Source organism: Eschrichtius robustus, chromosome 6, assembly GCF_028021215.1.
Source record: "Eschrichtius robustus isolate mEscRob2 chromosome 6, mEscRob2.pri, whole genome shotgun sequence".
Classification (NCBI taxonomy): domain Eukaryota; kingdom Metazoa; phylum Chordata; class Mammalia; order Artiodactyla; family Eschrichtiidae; genus Eschrichtius; species Eschrichtius robustus.
Genome location: NC_090829.1, coordinates 143105241 through 143120451, shown reverse-complemented (window position 1 = coordinate 143120451; position 15211 = coordinate 143105241). Strand labels below are relative to the sequence as shown.

At 45.5% G+C, this 15211-nt stretch overlaps 1 protein-coding gene across 1 annotated transcript in view; it reads right to left on the bottom strand.

The window, feature by feature from the left end:
• The window catches only part of FAM3B (FAM3 metabolism regulating signaling molecule B), a 53642-nt gene extending 42408 nt beyond the window's left edge, over positions 1-11234 (bottom strand). Inside the window, exon 1 of the mRNA XM_068545704.1 lies at positions 11033-11234. Coding sequence (XP_068401805.1) covers positions 11033-11234 — 202 coding nt within the window. The remainder of the gene's footprint in view (positions 1-11032) is intronic.
• Between the last annotated feature and the right edge of the window lie 3977 nt (positions 11235-15211).

The window sequence follows — 15211 nt, the reverse complement described above, 5'->3', positions numbered from 1 at the left end:
ATTTTTGGAAACGAACTTCCCCTCTTCTCCTTCCGCAGCTGTGAGACCTTATCACCGGGTCTCCCTAACGTCACTCACCCTTTGTCTTTATTTGCTCCGTGTGTAGCTTTTTCTGACTTTCCCTCCAGTTCACTAATTATGTGTTCAGCTCTATGGAATCTGCTGCTAAACCTGTCCCTTGAGTTTTTTGCTGTTGTTACTGTGTATTTTTTTATTTCTAGAAATTCTATTGGGTTCTTTTTCAAAGCTGTTAATGACTTTTTATAAAATTCTGTTTCCTGAAGGCATCTCAAAGACTGCTTTTAGTTCATTACTCATAATCAGCCTACCTAGTAAACAGCCTACCTCTGGTGATCCTGATTTGTCTGAAATGCTTGGAAGCTGTTTTCCTGGGTGTGCACTGGAGAGTGCATTTTAAAAACTATATAGAGGACTGTCTTGAGGCTAGTGAAAATAATTTTCTCCAGAAAAGATTTGTGTTTGCTTTTGCTAGGGGTCTGAGTCATTACCACACCGGGACCATCTTTTAAAATTGTATATATTCAAGGCTTGAAAATCCCTGGACAACCCAGTCAATTCCAAATAGGATATAACTCAACACAAGCTGTTCACTTGAGGTTAACGTCTACGTCAATGGAGTTGGGCTCCCGATTACTTAGTGTGGAGAGTCTACTGTCAGACTCCTTAGCTCTAACTCGGGGGGTTAACAAGTGCCCTTGGGTAAAATGTGGCTTCCTGGTACGCTTCCACAGGGCTGGGGGGGCGCATCCCTGGGGGCACAGTGAGATGGTGAGTTCAGACTGGTGGAGAGCCCCAGGATGCTGGGGTGTTAGAAGGACGGTACAGTGAAAGAGGAAAACAAGCAGGAGATGTAAAAGATACGGAGAAGAGGACATCAAAAGGCCCTCAGACTACCCTTGAGACCGGTGATTGAGGCTATCAATGTCTCCTTCCTGACGGTCACATCTGCACACAAAGGGGGCTCCTCCGAGAGGGCTTCCCTGGACCCACCCGTCACTCCCCATGGCCCTTCTTCACTGCTCTTTTCCCCATCCAAACTCTTTTCCTTGTTTGGGGGGCTGTTTACTGTCTGTCTCCTTCAGCAGGATATAAGCTCCACCAAGGCAGGGCCTCACTGTGAACATCTCTGGGACCCCAGCGCCTGGAACAGAGCCTGACACAGAGGGGCTTCTTCACAGGTCTCTGGTGAACACATGGATAACGTGCAAACCACTGATTCCACGGTAAGAGACGGGAAGTCAGGAGGGGGCAGCACCCTGCGAGGGGAGTGGGGTTATGAAGCTGATCTGAGATGAGGGGCCAGAAGGCTGCTCAAGGGGCAGAGCCCAGGAAACAGGAGAATCTACAGGACCCTAGGAAGGGGGAAGATCAGAAACAGGGAAGGAATCATCCAATTAAAGGTAATAAAGACCAACCTCACCAATCTTGGTTTCCTTCTTCCAACAAGGGTTACAAATGAAAGGCATTCGGAGCAGAGGATGGTCTCAACCACACCTTGAAGTCTTGGGACCTACACATACTAGATGTCTTTTTTTTTTTAATTAACACAAAAATTTTAGAGCCATTTTAGGTTCACAGCAAAATTGAGGGGAAGATACAGACTTTCCTATATATCTCCTGTCCTGCACTATCAACATCCCCACCAGAGCGTATATTTGTTAGAACTGATGAACCTACACATCATTACAATGAACCGACACATCATAAACACCAAAAGTCTAGTTTACATTAGACCTCACTCTCGGTTTTGCACACGTTTGCACAAATGTATAATGGCATATATTCATCATTATGGACTCATACAGAGTAATTTCCCTGCCTTAAAACCCCATCTGCCCTGCCTAGTCATCCTTCCATCCCACTCCCTGGCAACCACTGATTTTTTATTGTCTCCATAGTTTTGTCTTTTCCAGAATGTCATGTAGTTGGAACCATACAGTGTATAGTCTTCTCAGATTGGCTTTTGTCACTTAGTACTATACATTTAAGGTCCCTCCGTATTTGTTATGACTTAATAGCTCACTTCCTTTTAGCACTGAAATATTCCATTGTCTAAACATACTAGTTTCTTTATCCACTCACGTACTAAAGGAAATCTTGGTTACTTCCAAGTTTGGGCAATTATTAATAAAGCTGCTGTAAACATCTGGGTGCAGGTTTTCGTATGAACATAAATTTTCAAGTCCTTTGGGTAAGTACAAAGGAGTACAAATGCTAGACTGTACGGTTAGCATATGTTTAGTTTTGTAAGAACCTGCCAAACTATTTTCCAAAGTGGCTGGACCATTTTGCATTCCCACCAGCAATGCATGAGAGTTCCTGTTACTCCACATCCTTGTCAGCATTTGGTGTTGTCAGTGTTCAAGATTTTGGCCATTCAAATAAGTGTGTTTTGGTATCTTATTTTTGTTTTAATTTGCATTTCCCTGATGACATATGATGTGCAGCATCTTTTCCTATGCTTATTTGTCATCTGTATATCTTCTTTGGTGAGGTGTCTGGTAAGGTCTTTGGCCCACTTTAACAGGTTGTCTGTATTCTTGTTGTTGAGTTTTGAGTTCTTTGTATATTTTGGATAACAGTCCCTCACCAGATTGCTAAAGGTCTGCAGTTTGTCTTACAATTCTCTAGACATTGTCTTTTTCAGGGTAGTAGTATCCAATTTTAATAAGTCCAGCTTATCAGTGATTTCTTTCATGGAAGGTACCTTTGGCATTGCATCTAAAAAAGGCATCACCATACCCAAGGCCATGTAGGTTTTCTCCCATGCCAACTTCTAGGAGTTTTATAGTTTTGAGTTAATTTTTGTAAAGGGTATAAGATTTGTGTCTGGATTCATTTTTTGCACGTGAATGTCCAGTTGTTTCAACACCATTTGTTAAAGAGACTATCTTTGTTCCACTGTATTGCCTTTGCTCCTTTGTCAAAGATCAGTTAACTATACTTACGCAGGTCTATTTCTGAGCTCTCTATTCTGTTCCCTTGATCTATTTGCCTTTTCTTTCACCAATATCACACTGCCTTGATTATTGTAGCTTTACAGTAAGTATTGGAGTCGGGTAGCGACAGTCTTCTGACTTTGTTCTTTTCCTTCAGTATTGTGTTGGCTATTCTGGGTCTTTTGCCTCTACAAATAAACTTTACAATCAGTTTGCCAACATGCACAAAATAAGGGCTTTGATTGGGTTGGCATTGAATCTATAGATCAAGTTGGGAAGAACTGACATCTTCAAAATATTGAGTCTGTCTGCAAACATAGAATATCTCTCCATTTATTCAGTTTTTCTTTGATTTTGTTCATCAGAGTTCTGTAGTTTTCCTCATATAGATTTTGTACACCTTTTGTTAGATTTATACCTAAGTATTTCATTTTGGGGGGTGCTAATTAAAAGGTATTGTGTTCTTAATTTCCAATTCCACTTGTTCATTGCTGATATATAAAAAAAGATGGATTTTTATGTCAAATTGATAAACTTTGTATCCTGCAACCTTGCTATAATCACTTAGCTCCAAAAGTTTTTTTGTTGATTCTTCTGGATTTTCTACATAGATGATCATGTCATCTGTGAACAAAGACAGTTTTAGTTCTTCCTCCCCAATGTGTATACCTTTTCTTTCTTTTGCTTATTAGTCTTATTGAATAGATAGAATGTCCAGTACTGGAGTAGTGAGAGGGGACATCCTTGCCTTGTACCTGATCTCCGTGGGAAAGCCTCGAGTTTCTCACCATTAAATACGATGTTAGCTGTAGGTTTTTTTGTAGATATTCTTTATCAAGTTGAGGCAGCTCCTCTCTATTTCTAGTTTCCTGAGAGTTTTAATCATGAACTCTGTGTTGTGGGTGTGGTGGACTTTGTCAAATGCTTTTTCTGCATCTATTAATACAATCATGTGATTTGTCTTTTTCAGCCCGTTCATGTGATGGATTACATTAATTGATTTTTGAATATTGATTCACTCCTGCATAGCTAAGATAAAGCCTGCTTGGTTGTGGTGTAAAATTCTTTTTATACATTGTTGGATTTTATTTGCTAATATTTTGTTGAGAAATTTTGCATTTATGTTCATGAGAGATATTGGTCTATAGTTTTCTTTTCTAGTAATGTCTTTATCTGGTTTTGATAATAGGGTAATGTTAGCCTCCCAGAATGAGTTGGAAGTATTCCCTCTGTATTCTGAAAGAGATTGTAGAGAATTATTATAATTTCTTCCTTAAATGTTTGTCAGAATTCACCAGTGAACCCATTTGGGCCCGGTACTTTCTGTTTTGGAAGGTTATTAATTATTGATTCAATTTCTTTAATGAATATAGGCTGATTCAAATTGGCTATTTCTTCTGGTGTGAGTTTTGGTAAATTGTGTCTTTTAAGGAATTCGTCCATTTCATCTAGAGTATGAAATTTGTGGGCATAGAAGTTGTTCACAGTATTCCTTTATTATCCTTTTAATGTCCATACGATCTGTACTGATGGTTTCAATTTAATTTCTGATATTGGTAATTTATGTTCTCTCTTGTTTTATCTTAGTCTGATTAGAGGCTTATCAAGAGGCTTATCTTATTGATCTTTTCAAAGAACTAGTTTTTGGTTTAATTGATTTCCTATTTTCTATTTTACTGCTCTCTTATTATTTCTTTTCTTGTACTTACTTTGGATTTGATTTGCTTTTCATTTTCTAGTTTCCTAAGGTAGAAACTTAGATTATTAACTTTAGATCTTTCTTCTTTTCTAATACATGCATTCAATGTTATAAATGTTGTCTAAGTACTGCTTTGGCTGCATTCCACAAATTTTGATAAGTTGTGTCTTCATTTTCATTTGGTTCAAAATATTTTAAAATTTCTCCTGAGAATTCTCCTTTGACCCATGTGTTATTTAGAAGTGTGTTGTTTAATCTCCATGTATTTTTGGATTTTCCAGATATCTTTCTGTTATTTTTAGTTTAATTCCATCGTAGTCTGACAACAGATGTTGTACAATTTCTATTACTTTATCTTTGTTAAAGTGTGTTTTATGGTCCAGAATGTGTTCTATCTTGGTGACCATTCCATGTGAGCTTGAGAAGAATGTGTATTCTGCTGTTGTTTCCAATAAAGTTAAACATACACTTAGCATACAACGCAGCAACTCTATCCCAAGGCTATCCCCTAGAAAACAAACTGCATGCATTTGTGTTCACAGTATCCACAGAAGATTATAGTCAAAACCCAGATACAACCCAAAAGTCCATCAACAGGAAAACAGATAAACAAATTGTGGTATACTTAGGGTGAAATACTCACTGATTTAAAAAAAAAAAGAAAGAATGCACTGCTGATAAGTGCAACAACATGGATAACTCTCAAAAACAATATGCATACCTACTGAATGATTGATTACATTTAGATGAAGTTCAAGAGTGGATAAAACTAATCTGTGGTGAACAAAGATAGAATAGTGGTTTCCTCTGAGCACAGGGGTGGAAAGATATTCAATAGGAAAGGGCACGGGGAAAACTTATTGGTGCGATGGATAAGTTCTTTATTTGGGTGGAAGTTATAGAGCCATGTGTGTATATTACGCATATAAAGCATACTTCAATGAGGTAGGTTTATTGTAGGGGAGAGATGACAGAGCTGGACGGTGCCATAGAAGCACATTTACAGCTCAGTCTGGCCAACGCAGCACATGCAAGCCACCCTGGTCCAGTGCCATTTCAGACCCAGAGTGGCCCCCTCTGAAGCCTGCCCTTGGCTCTGACTGGCTGCCCACACTGCAAGCTGTGTTCACCTTTCTTCAGGGAGATTGGAGGGAACAGTTTGTGGTCCTGTCTCAACCTGGACACACTCCCCCACTACACTGTATCCTGCTCTTCCTTCAAGGCCTCCACCAAGCCTCTCTTCCTCGCTGCTGCCTCTCTTCCCCACATGCTTCTCGTCATCCCAGACTCTCCAGCTCCGCTCCGCTCACAGGAGGCTGGTCTAGGAGCCATGGCATGGGTGTGACTTGCGGTCATGAGTAGCTGCATGGATTGGTCATCATTACTCACGCATATGTACACAAACAGAGAATGAGACCCAGAATGTTTGGTTTTTCTTACTGCTTTTAAGTGCTCACTGACTTTTTTTTTTTTTTTTTTTTTTTGCCTTTCCTTAATTTCACATACTGAATTAAACATACTTTTCTTTTTAAGTGTTAGGATCATTGGATTTAATTTTTTATTTCTTTTGTGTCCTCTCACAGGGCTTTGTGGTCAATGACCATTCAATTTATACTACAGACCAGCAGTTCTCAAAGTATGGTCAGGGGACCCCTGGAGGATCCATGAGACCGTTCAGGGAATTTGCAAGGTCAAAACGTATACACTATAACATTAATTGCCTTTTCCATTCTCATCCTCCCAGGAGTGTATGGTGGGGCTTTCCACCGTATACTGAGAAGGTCTGCATGACTCAGTGAACCAGTATTTTCCAAATGATGGATGCAGAATGATACAAAATCATGCAAGGGCAAAAGACCCATTCCAAGTGCCAAATAGACCAGTACATTTTCATGTAACAGAGTAAGAAACATTCATTTTCAGATTCTACGTTGCAATTCATCTTTAAGAAACTACCATTTGTTGGATTTTGGCATAGTATCAAAGAAGGATGTCCACAATTATGTGAGAAGGATATTAAGATACTCCACACTGTTCCGACTACATACCTATGTGAGGCCAGAGTTTTGCCAGTCCTTCAACCAAAACAACATATTGCAACAGACTGAATACAAAAGGCGCTATGAGAACCCAGCTGTCTTCTGCTAAGGACATTAAAGAGATTTGCAAAAGTGTAAAACAATGCCACTCTTTTCACTAGATATTTTGTTTGGGAAGTAAAATTATTTTTCATAAAAACATTTATGTTAACATGAAATACTCTAGTGTTATTTTTAAATCAGTTAACACGTATTTTTAAATGTTCTCACTTTTAATTTCAAATGCATAACCTACAGAAAAAAAACTCTTCTGGGTCTTCAGTCACTTTTAAGTGTACAGAGGGGTCCTGAGATGAAAAAGTTTGAGGATGGCTGCTTTAAGCTGTCTGACTAAAATACTGAGCAGACCCTTTAGAAATGAAAGGGCCAGAGATGCTGGATTTGGAGTCAGACAGACCTGGGTTTCCACCAGTGTCCCACACTGCACTAATGGATTTGGAGCCACTAATTTAATATCCTTAAACCTCAGGGTTTTGGGTTTTTTAAATTAATTTATTTATTTGGTTGCGCCGGGTCTTAGTTGCAGCACACGGGATCTTTAGTTGCGGCATGCGGGATCTAGCTCCCTGACCAGGGATCAAACCCAGGCCCCCTGCATTGGGAGTGTGGAGTCTTAACCACTGGACCACCAGGAAAGTCCCTCTGGGTTTTATTTTTAATCTGTGAAATGGTAAGAATAACACCATTTTCAGAGCTGCTGCGATTAAATGAGCTAAGGCATGGAATGTACCAGCGCAGACAACCTGCAGCTAGTAGGCACCCGGACATTTCATTATTTATGCATGTTGCACTTGGTCCTATAGGGCTTTGAGGAAGCCAGAGACTCGGCTGAGTTGGGAGCGAAGTTCAGGACCCTGGCCAGCTGATCAACTACGAGAAAAGCAAAGGCTCTTCATGTCCTGGAACACATCCTGTAAGGCCATAGGAGGGTGGAAGGGCTGACCCTTCAGAGCTCTTCCAACCTTGCGGGAGGAAGTGTTCACCTCTCGAGGGGCCAGAAACCCAGACAGAGCAGCTCTGCGGAGTTACAGGTCTCAGTTCAATCCAATTCAATTCGCCAAATGTTTTATGAAGGATCTACTAGATGTCACGCACTATTTAAGCCCCCCAAATGCATCAGGGGACAAAACTGACAAAGATCTGGGTCTTAGGCAGCTCACCTTTTAGTGCAAAGTTATAAAAAGTGAAGCAGCAACACAGGGTCCTAGGGAGGACCCACCTGCAGACAGGAGCAGGACCAAAGGAAAACTCTCTGCAAGGTAGAGGGGCTGAGTACATACAGTGACCTGTAAAGCCTCTTGTGCAGGGGGTCATGCAGTGTGCTGTGGGGAGGCACTGGTGATGTCGGGACGCCGGAGCCAGGGATGCTAGGGGTGATGACAAGCGGGACATTGGGCTGCCCTGGAGCAAGAAGAGGGAGGGCGAGGGAAGAAGCCTGAGGCTGGGGAAGGCACCTCGTGGGCGAAAACTTTCAACCCTCTTCCTAATCAGAACTCCGTCAGCAGCTTCCTGGTCTGCAATAGGTAGGGAGGAAGAGCCATCCAGGGTCTGTGGACTCTGGCTTGGCAGAAGGTGTAGACATCTGAGTCTGAATGGGGCCACAAGAAGCCGGGAACGGTGAACCGAGAGTGTAAGGACACCCCTCTGACCTCCCTTCCCTCACCATTCTGGGCTGCTCCCCTGTGTTCTGGGTTGCAACCTGAATGGGCCAGATGGTAACGCACACGTGAAGGTCCCACGCTGACCGTACCCGGGGTTTCTTTATGAACAGCCACTGCTCGTAGGAAGGACTAGTGGGTGTGTCCAGAGCGGTGCATCTGGACACTTGGAACAGGTCTTGTTTTTGTTGTCAAGTTGTTACTTGCAGACTGTTTCTCCGACAGTCTCCTAAAGGCCCCAGATGTGTTTGTGCAGATAATCCGTGGTGACCTTGGAGTTTTCATTGGGAAAGGTTTTTCCTGCAGAAACCAAGAGCTGGGTCCCGCCCTTCGCTGCAGAAATCCACTTTGAAACACTTAAGGTATTGGGAAAAGTCCAAAGTTTTCGACTGTTTTGATCCCTGTAATTGTGATTGGGGGTGTTTTTATCCCACGGTTTAAGATGTTTCCTATATGTTTTCGGCATCATCACGCTGCCGTGGTTGACACAGCGAGACAGTGAGAAACTGAAGCGGAAGTTAGGCTTCACAGGTGACTCGTTTGTGGGGAGAAAAGGCATCCGATTTTCATGAACTCGAGTGATTGATACAGAAGGGAGTGACGAGCTCCTAGGAGAGGCTGGAGTGACTGTTGCCCACTTGCTGAAGGGAGGGTCCATCTGGAGACTGGAAAAGAAGTTCTGGCCAAAAGTGTAATATACACCAGTACTATAATTTACAGGGGCATCTAACTGTCTAGTCCTTGGCGTGGGTAATGCTGTAAGCCCCCCTGAGCAGTGTGAAATCCTGTGCTCAAGGCCAGATCCCCGGCCGCCCCCCTTGTAGGGTGAGGCAGCTGGAGTGCGCAAGGTGGACGACAGTCGTCCACAGCCACTCAGCTAGAACCTGGGACCCTGCAGTCGGGGCTCCCGCCTTCCTGGAGCGTCGTGCCCCCTTTCATAAAGATGTATCTAAACCGAGGTCACCAGGTCCTCGAGGGTCGAGGGGAAATGCACATGCACGCACTGACCACACAGAGGCCGTGGGACCCACACGCCATGCCTCTCCCTCCTCGACCTTCTGCCATCTGAGAATCAGTTCTCTGCTTATACGTACCCCACCTGGAGCGCAAGACGTGTGAGAAACAAGAACAAAAACCCAACGCCCAAGTTCCTTTCCTTTGTTGCTGGTTTTCACTCTTTATGAAACTATTTTTGTTGGCTTCAGTGGCCGAAATCTTTAGGAGGAAGAGCATGGAAACTGGACCAGACTGACTCGGTTGTCCTAGTTCTGTCCGTCAGCAGCTGGGTGGTCTGGGGTGTGAGCCAATGGCGGGGGGGGGGGGGCACAACACCTCAGAGGACAGAATAGAGAAGGAACCTAGAACAATGCTGGATGCAGGAGAGGCATCCCACAAATGGTTGATATTATCATCTTCATGGGTCATTTTGTCTCTCACTATCATAAGCGATCAAGAGAAAATCTAGCTGCATTTCAGTTTTGATTTAGAAAAAAGTAACGTAAGGGACTACCAAAGAAACACTGTATGACAGCTGTCCTAGGATATTCCAAAGAGAAAACATGTAAATCCTTCGGGAAAGAAAACTAAACAAAAAATCTCAACAGCATATGTACGTAATAGTCCAAAACCGCTAAATGGAACGACACGGAAAATATTTCTGAAACTCAGAGACTGGTGAGATGGACTGAGCTGCAACATGTTCACAGCTCTCAGCTGTGTAGGACCGCCCTTCTCCTTTCCTGAACCCCAATCACCCCTTATCAAGCCAAGAGCATACTGCCTGGACCCCCCCCGCAGGGATCACAGCACCCGCTATTCTTTTCCTTTTTCCTGTGCAGATCGCAGCCCTCCGGACATCCACCCGGCCCGGGGCGCTTCCAGGAGTCGCCTCAGGTTGAAGCTTGGAATCGCAACGTTTTGAACACTTTTCCTCGGGGAGTTGTTGGAGAACCGAAGATATACGGAGTGAAAAAAGGGAGGGACGAGACCCTGCAGAAGTCACCAGCGCAGAATCCCCTGGGGTCCCCGAGCCACGCGGTTCTCATGACGTCACTCTGACAGCCCTCACTGGTCCCCCTACCTGCTGCCACCCCTCCTTTCCGCTTTTCCCGGCCCCCCCCCCGCGGGAATCCCCATGCCTGCCGATGTTTTCGGGGCACAGCAGAAGCTCGCCCTCCCCCGCGGCAGCTTCTGGAAGCCTCTGCTGGGGGGCGCGGTCCCTGGCCGCTCAGGTGGGGTCGGGGGCGCAGGTGGCAGCCAGCCGGGAGGTCCTGGGTCAAGTGGTGTTCGCGCTCAGGCCCCCTCGGGGGACGAGGACGGAGGCGGGCGCAGGTGTCCCACGCGCCGAGCAGGAGGCCCGGGGGAGTGGAGTCCGACCCCTGCAGGGCATCCCCGACGTGAGGCTCTCCGTCCCCGGAAATCAGCCGCGCCGCTACCCTCGGGCTTGTCCCTGAGAGCCCCTGGCGTGCCGCTCCCACCCTCGGCGGCCTGCTTGGCGGCCCGCGTCCCAGCCGACCCCGGCCCGGGCCCCGCGGTCCCGTCCCGCCCAGCATCCCGCCCCGCCCCCCCTCCCGGGTCTCCTTTCGGCCCTGACCCCGCCCCCGCCTCCATCCCGACCCGGAGCGGCGCCCCCCGTCTCACCGCTTGGCCGTCTCTGGTCTCCGCGCGCTGGGAGCAGTCGGCGCCGCGCCCACGCCATCCCCGCCACCGCCGCGTACCCGTGACCGGGTCTACACGGGCTCTCCCGCCGCTCCGGGGCCGCACGTCGAATCCGCGCGGGCTTCCCCTCCCGCCGGACGCCCGGTGAAGCAACTCTCATCTCTACGGCCTCTCCGCGTCGCAGATGCCGGCTGTGGGTGTGGCCTTTGCGTCCATCACCGCCTTTCCTGCCCCCCACGCACCTGCCCGCGTGTTCCCCGGGTTCCGTCACCGCCTTTCCTGTCCCTTCCACGCGCTCCCTTGGGCCCACACCATTTTCCCTGCCGGGTAGACCCCAGGGAGAAGCAGGAGCCCACAGCGCCCTTCCTAAGGCGGCCCTGCCTGGTGGCCCCTCCACTCCCTTAGGCTTGCCTGGGGTTGTGTTTGCTGAAATTGCTCGACCGAATGAGGAGCAGGCTGCTCCGTGGGATGCCCACAGCCAAGTTCCCGCGGCGAAGGGGAGTGCGTTCAAAAAGGGTGGGCTGTATGTTTCTAGAAAGTTGTCCATTTCTTCTAGGTTGTCAAATTTGTTGGCATGTAATTGTTCATAGTATTCTTTTATGGTTTTTTTGTATTTCTGCAGTATCAGTTGAGATTTCTCCTGTTTCATTTCTTATTTTATTTGGGTTCTCTTTCTTTTCTTCTTGGTGAGCTTAGCCAGAGGTATGTCAATTTTGTTTACCTTTTCAAAGAACCAGCTCTTGGTTTTGTTGATTTTTTTCTGTTGTTTTTTTAATCTCTATTTTATTTCCTCCCTGATCGTTATTATTTCCTTCTTCTGCTGACTCTACACTTTGTTTGTTCTTCTTTTTCTAATTCTTTTAGGTGCTAGGTTAGGTTGTTTAGTTGAGATTTTTCTTGTTTTCTGATGAAGGCCTGTGTCGCTATGAACTTGTGGTTGCCAAGGGGGAAGCGGGGAGGGAGATGGATGGTCTGGGGGTTTGGGGTTGGTAGATGCAGACTATTACATTGAGAATGGATAAACAACAAGGTCCTAATCTATAGGACAGGGAACTATACTCAATATCCTGTGATAAACATAATGGAAAAGAATATTAAAAAAAGAATGTCTATATGAGTATAACTGAGTCACTTTGCTGTACAGCAGAGATTGCCACTACACTGTAAGTCAACTACACTTCAATAAAAATAAAAGGGCTGGATGTTGGAAATGGCCCACTTCAGGTGTAGTGTATGAGCTCCCTCAGCCGGGAAGCCCCCATTCAGTGCTCTGTCCACCAGCACAATCCTCGCCACTTCTTCACGTCAGGGCTTGGCTTCCCCACTGCAGTCCTCTGTCCCTTTATAATTGGTCCTCTGTCCCTTTATAATCATGTTTCATTAAAAAAAAAAAAAAGTATGAGGAGCCCTGGTTGAAGCGCTTTAGAATTAACTTCCATATTAAAATGTTTCTGTGAAAATGCTCCCTACCTCCCCTTCATTCTCCTGACCCGTGCCCCTCACGGTTCTTTTCTCTATTTGTTATAAAGCCGGGTTAATGGCTTCTTTCCATGGCTGTCGCACCTGCTGGCCTGTAGGATCCTGGCAGGCTGGGACTGTGTTTATCCTCTACGTCCCCAGCGCCCAGCACAGGTGGGGCACCCCAGAAGCGCTCCGGAATGAAATATGTGTTGAACGGATGGATGCCTCCGAAAATGCAGAGCAGGTGAAAAGTCCAGGCTTCACTTAGTTCAACTCCCTCCGAGCATTTTAATCCCAGTGCAGTTGTGTAAGTCATCTGGGGCTGCTGTGACAAAATAGCACAGGCTGGGGGGCTTCAATCATAGAAATTTATTTTCTCACAGTTCTGAAGGCTGGAAGCCCAAGATCAAGGTTCCTGCAGATTAGGTTCTTGGTGAGTTCTCTCTTCTAGGCTTGCAGACAGCTGACCTCTCACATGACCGAGAGTGTGTGTGTGTGTGTGTGTGTGTGTGTCTGAGAGAGAGAGAGCCCTCTGGTGTGTCTTCCTCTTCTTATCAGAACACTGATCCCATCAGGAGGCTTCACCCTCATGACCTCATCTAGACCCAGTTACCCCCAGGGATCCCACGTCCAAATACCATCATGCTGTAGGTTAGGGCTTCCACATATGAACGGGGGTTGGGGGGACACAAGCAGTGATAATCCAAACCTGGGGTTACACGACCTTCCAGGAGCTGGAAGGAGACCTCTTATGGGGGGTCTTCTCCAAACCCTTATCTTGCCGATAAGGAAGTTGATACTCATGGGTTCAGTGACTTGCCCATGGCAATGTCTCCACACCTATGTGTTATGTACAAATCTTATCTCTTTGAAGGCCTGATCTTCAAGGGCCTCGAACTGGATTCAACTGGGAGTGATAATAAGCTTGTATTTATGGACATTTATTCCATAAAACAATGCTTTTGGCTCCTAGCAGTAACTGTAATTCAAGTTCAGGCCACAGGATCAGGAAGAGGAATCGGATCTCCAATTATCACAGTCATCAGTGTTGACAGCTAAGGTGTGTTTGATCAACACAGGATCTGGCTGGAGAAGAGAGGTTTCCTGAGAGAAATAAAAACATAAAAATCATTCTCACAGTTAGTTCTTGACCTCAGAGGGTGGAAAAAAAGTCAGAATACCTGGCGAGGAATGCAAAGCAAAACCTCCTTGGTTGCATAGCCTTACAGCGATTGTGCCAAGGAACCTGGCTTACTCTGTTCTCGTGATGGAAACGTCCCTTTTAAAAGCCAAAAGCTGCTTTTCCCTCATAAAGTCTAACAGTGACCAGTGGAGTGACAAGTAGTTAAACACACACACACACACACACACGCGTGTTTTTCAAGAGGTGACAAGAAAAAATTTTAAAACCCGTTTAATAAAAATGTCTGCCTTCTTCCTAAGGAGAGAAACAAGAGAAGTTTTCACTGACTCGGGTTCACATGGTCATCACCTTCCTCCCTTCTCTCCCCCAATATGTTAACAGAGCGGTGAATAAATGAACAGACCCTTACTCAGACCTGTGACTTCCATGATGCTCCTCTGGGGGCATTTATCACACTGTATCCCGATGATCTGTTCCCCTTACTTGAGGACAGGAACTCTCTAAGACTTGTTTATCCAACAACTAAAACCATACTTGGTACAGAGCAAATTTTCATTGCCTTCTGAACAAATGAATGAATGAACGAACAAATGGACTCTGGAAAGCAATGGAATAAAGTGAAGACCGCGTTGGATTTGAATTGATAATTTCTGCGTTCCAATCCCAGCTCTGCCATTTTTCCAACTAGTTCCCCTAATTCTTCTAGCCCTTAGTTTTCTCACCTGTAAGACAGCATGATGTTGATGATTGTTATTAACCCTCTACCTCCATAGTTTTCATAAAGATGAAATGAAAACTTACCTGCAGTTCCTGTGGGGTTTGAAGCTAATAGTGACAAATGTAAATGTCCAGTGAGGCTTCTGGCAAGGGAGCAGAAGAGAGCCCTGGCCTGCTCCCTGGGCACCAGGGCAGAGTTGGAAACCACCAGCACGCAGAGGGAGGCCCTGGCACTGAGCAGACCACAAAAAGCGCTTTGTCTTCAGGCTCCTCCCCGCTCCACCCCCTGCCACTGGCAGCCGTTGTTAGAAAAAAAATGTATGCTGGGCAATAGCAAGAAATATAAAAAGTCCCTAAATACCAGCCTTCTTCCCCAGCCCACGATTTCCACCATTACGGTCGATGCTGGTGGAGGCCGCTCTTCTCAGCTGGGGACGCACGTTGGATCACAAGGCGCATCTGCAGAACCAAAAGGCCTCACCCCTGAGGTTCTGATGTCATTGTCCAGAAAGGAGACCAGGAACTGACATTTTTAGAAGAACTCTAGGTAGCTCCAGGGTATAGACAGAATTAGGTTCTACTGAGTTAGTATGTAGGGTTATTCAACCTGGGCACTGTTGCAAATAGGGCTATTACAGTACAGTACTATATAGCCGATTGTGTTGATTGGGTACCTAGGCTAACTTTGTTGGACTTGCGAACAAATTGGACTTACGAACGTGCTTTCGGAACGGAACTCGTTCATATGTAGGGGACTTACTCTAGTTTAGGCATTTTCGTGTTACCTGGCTTGTCATCTGGAGGGTAATCCTCTC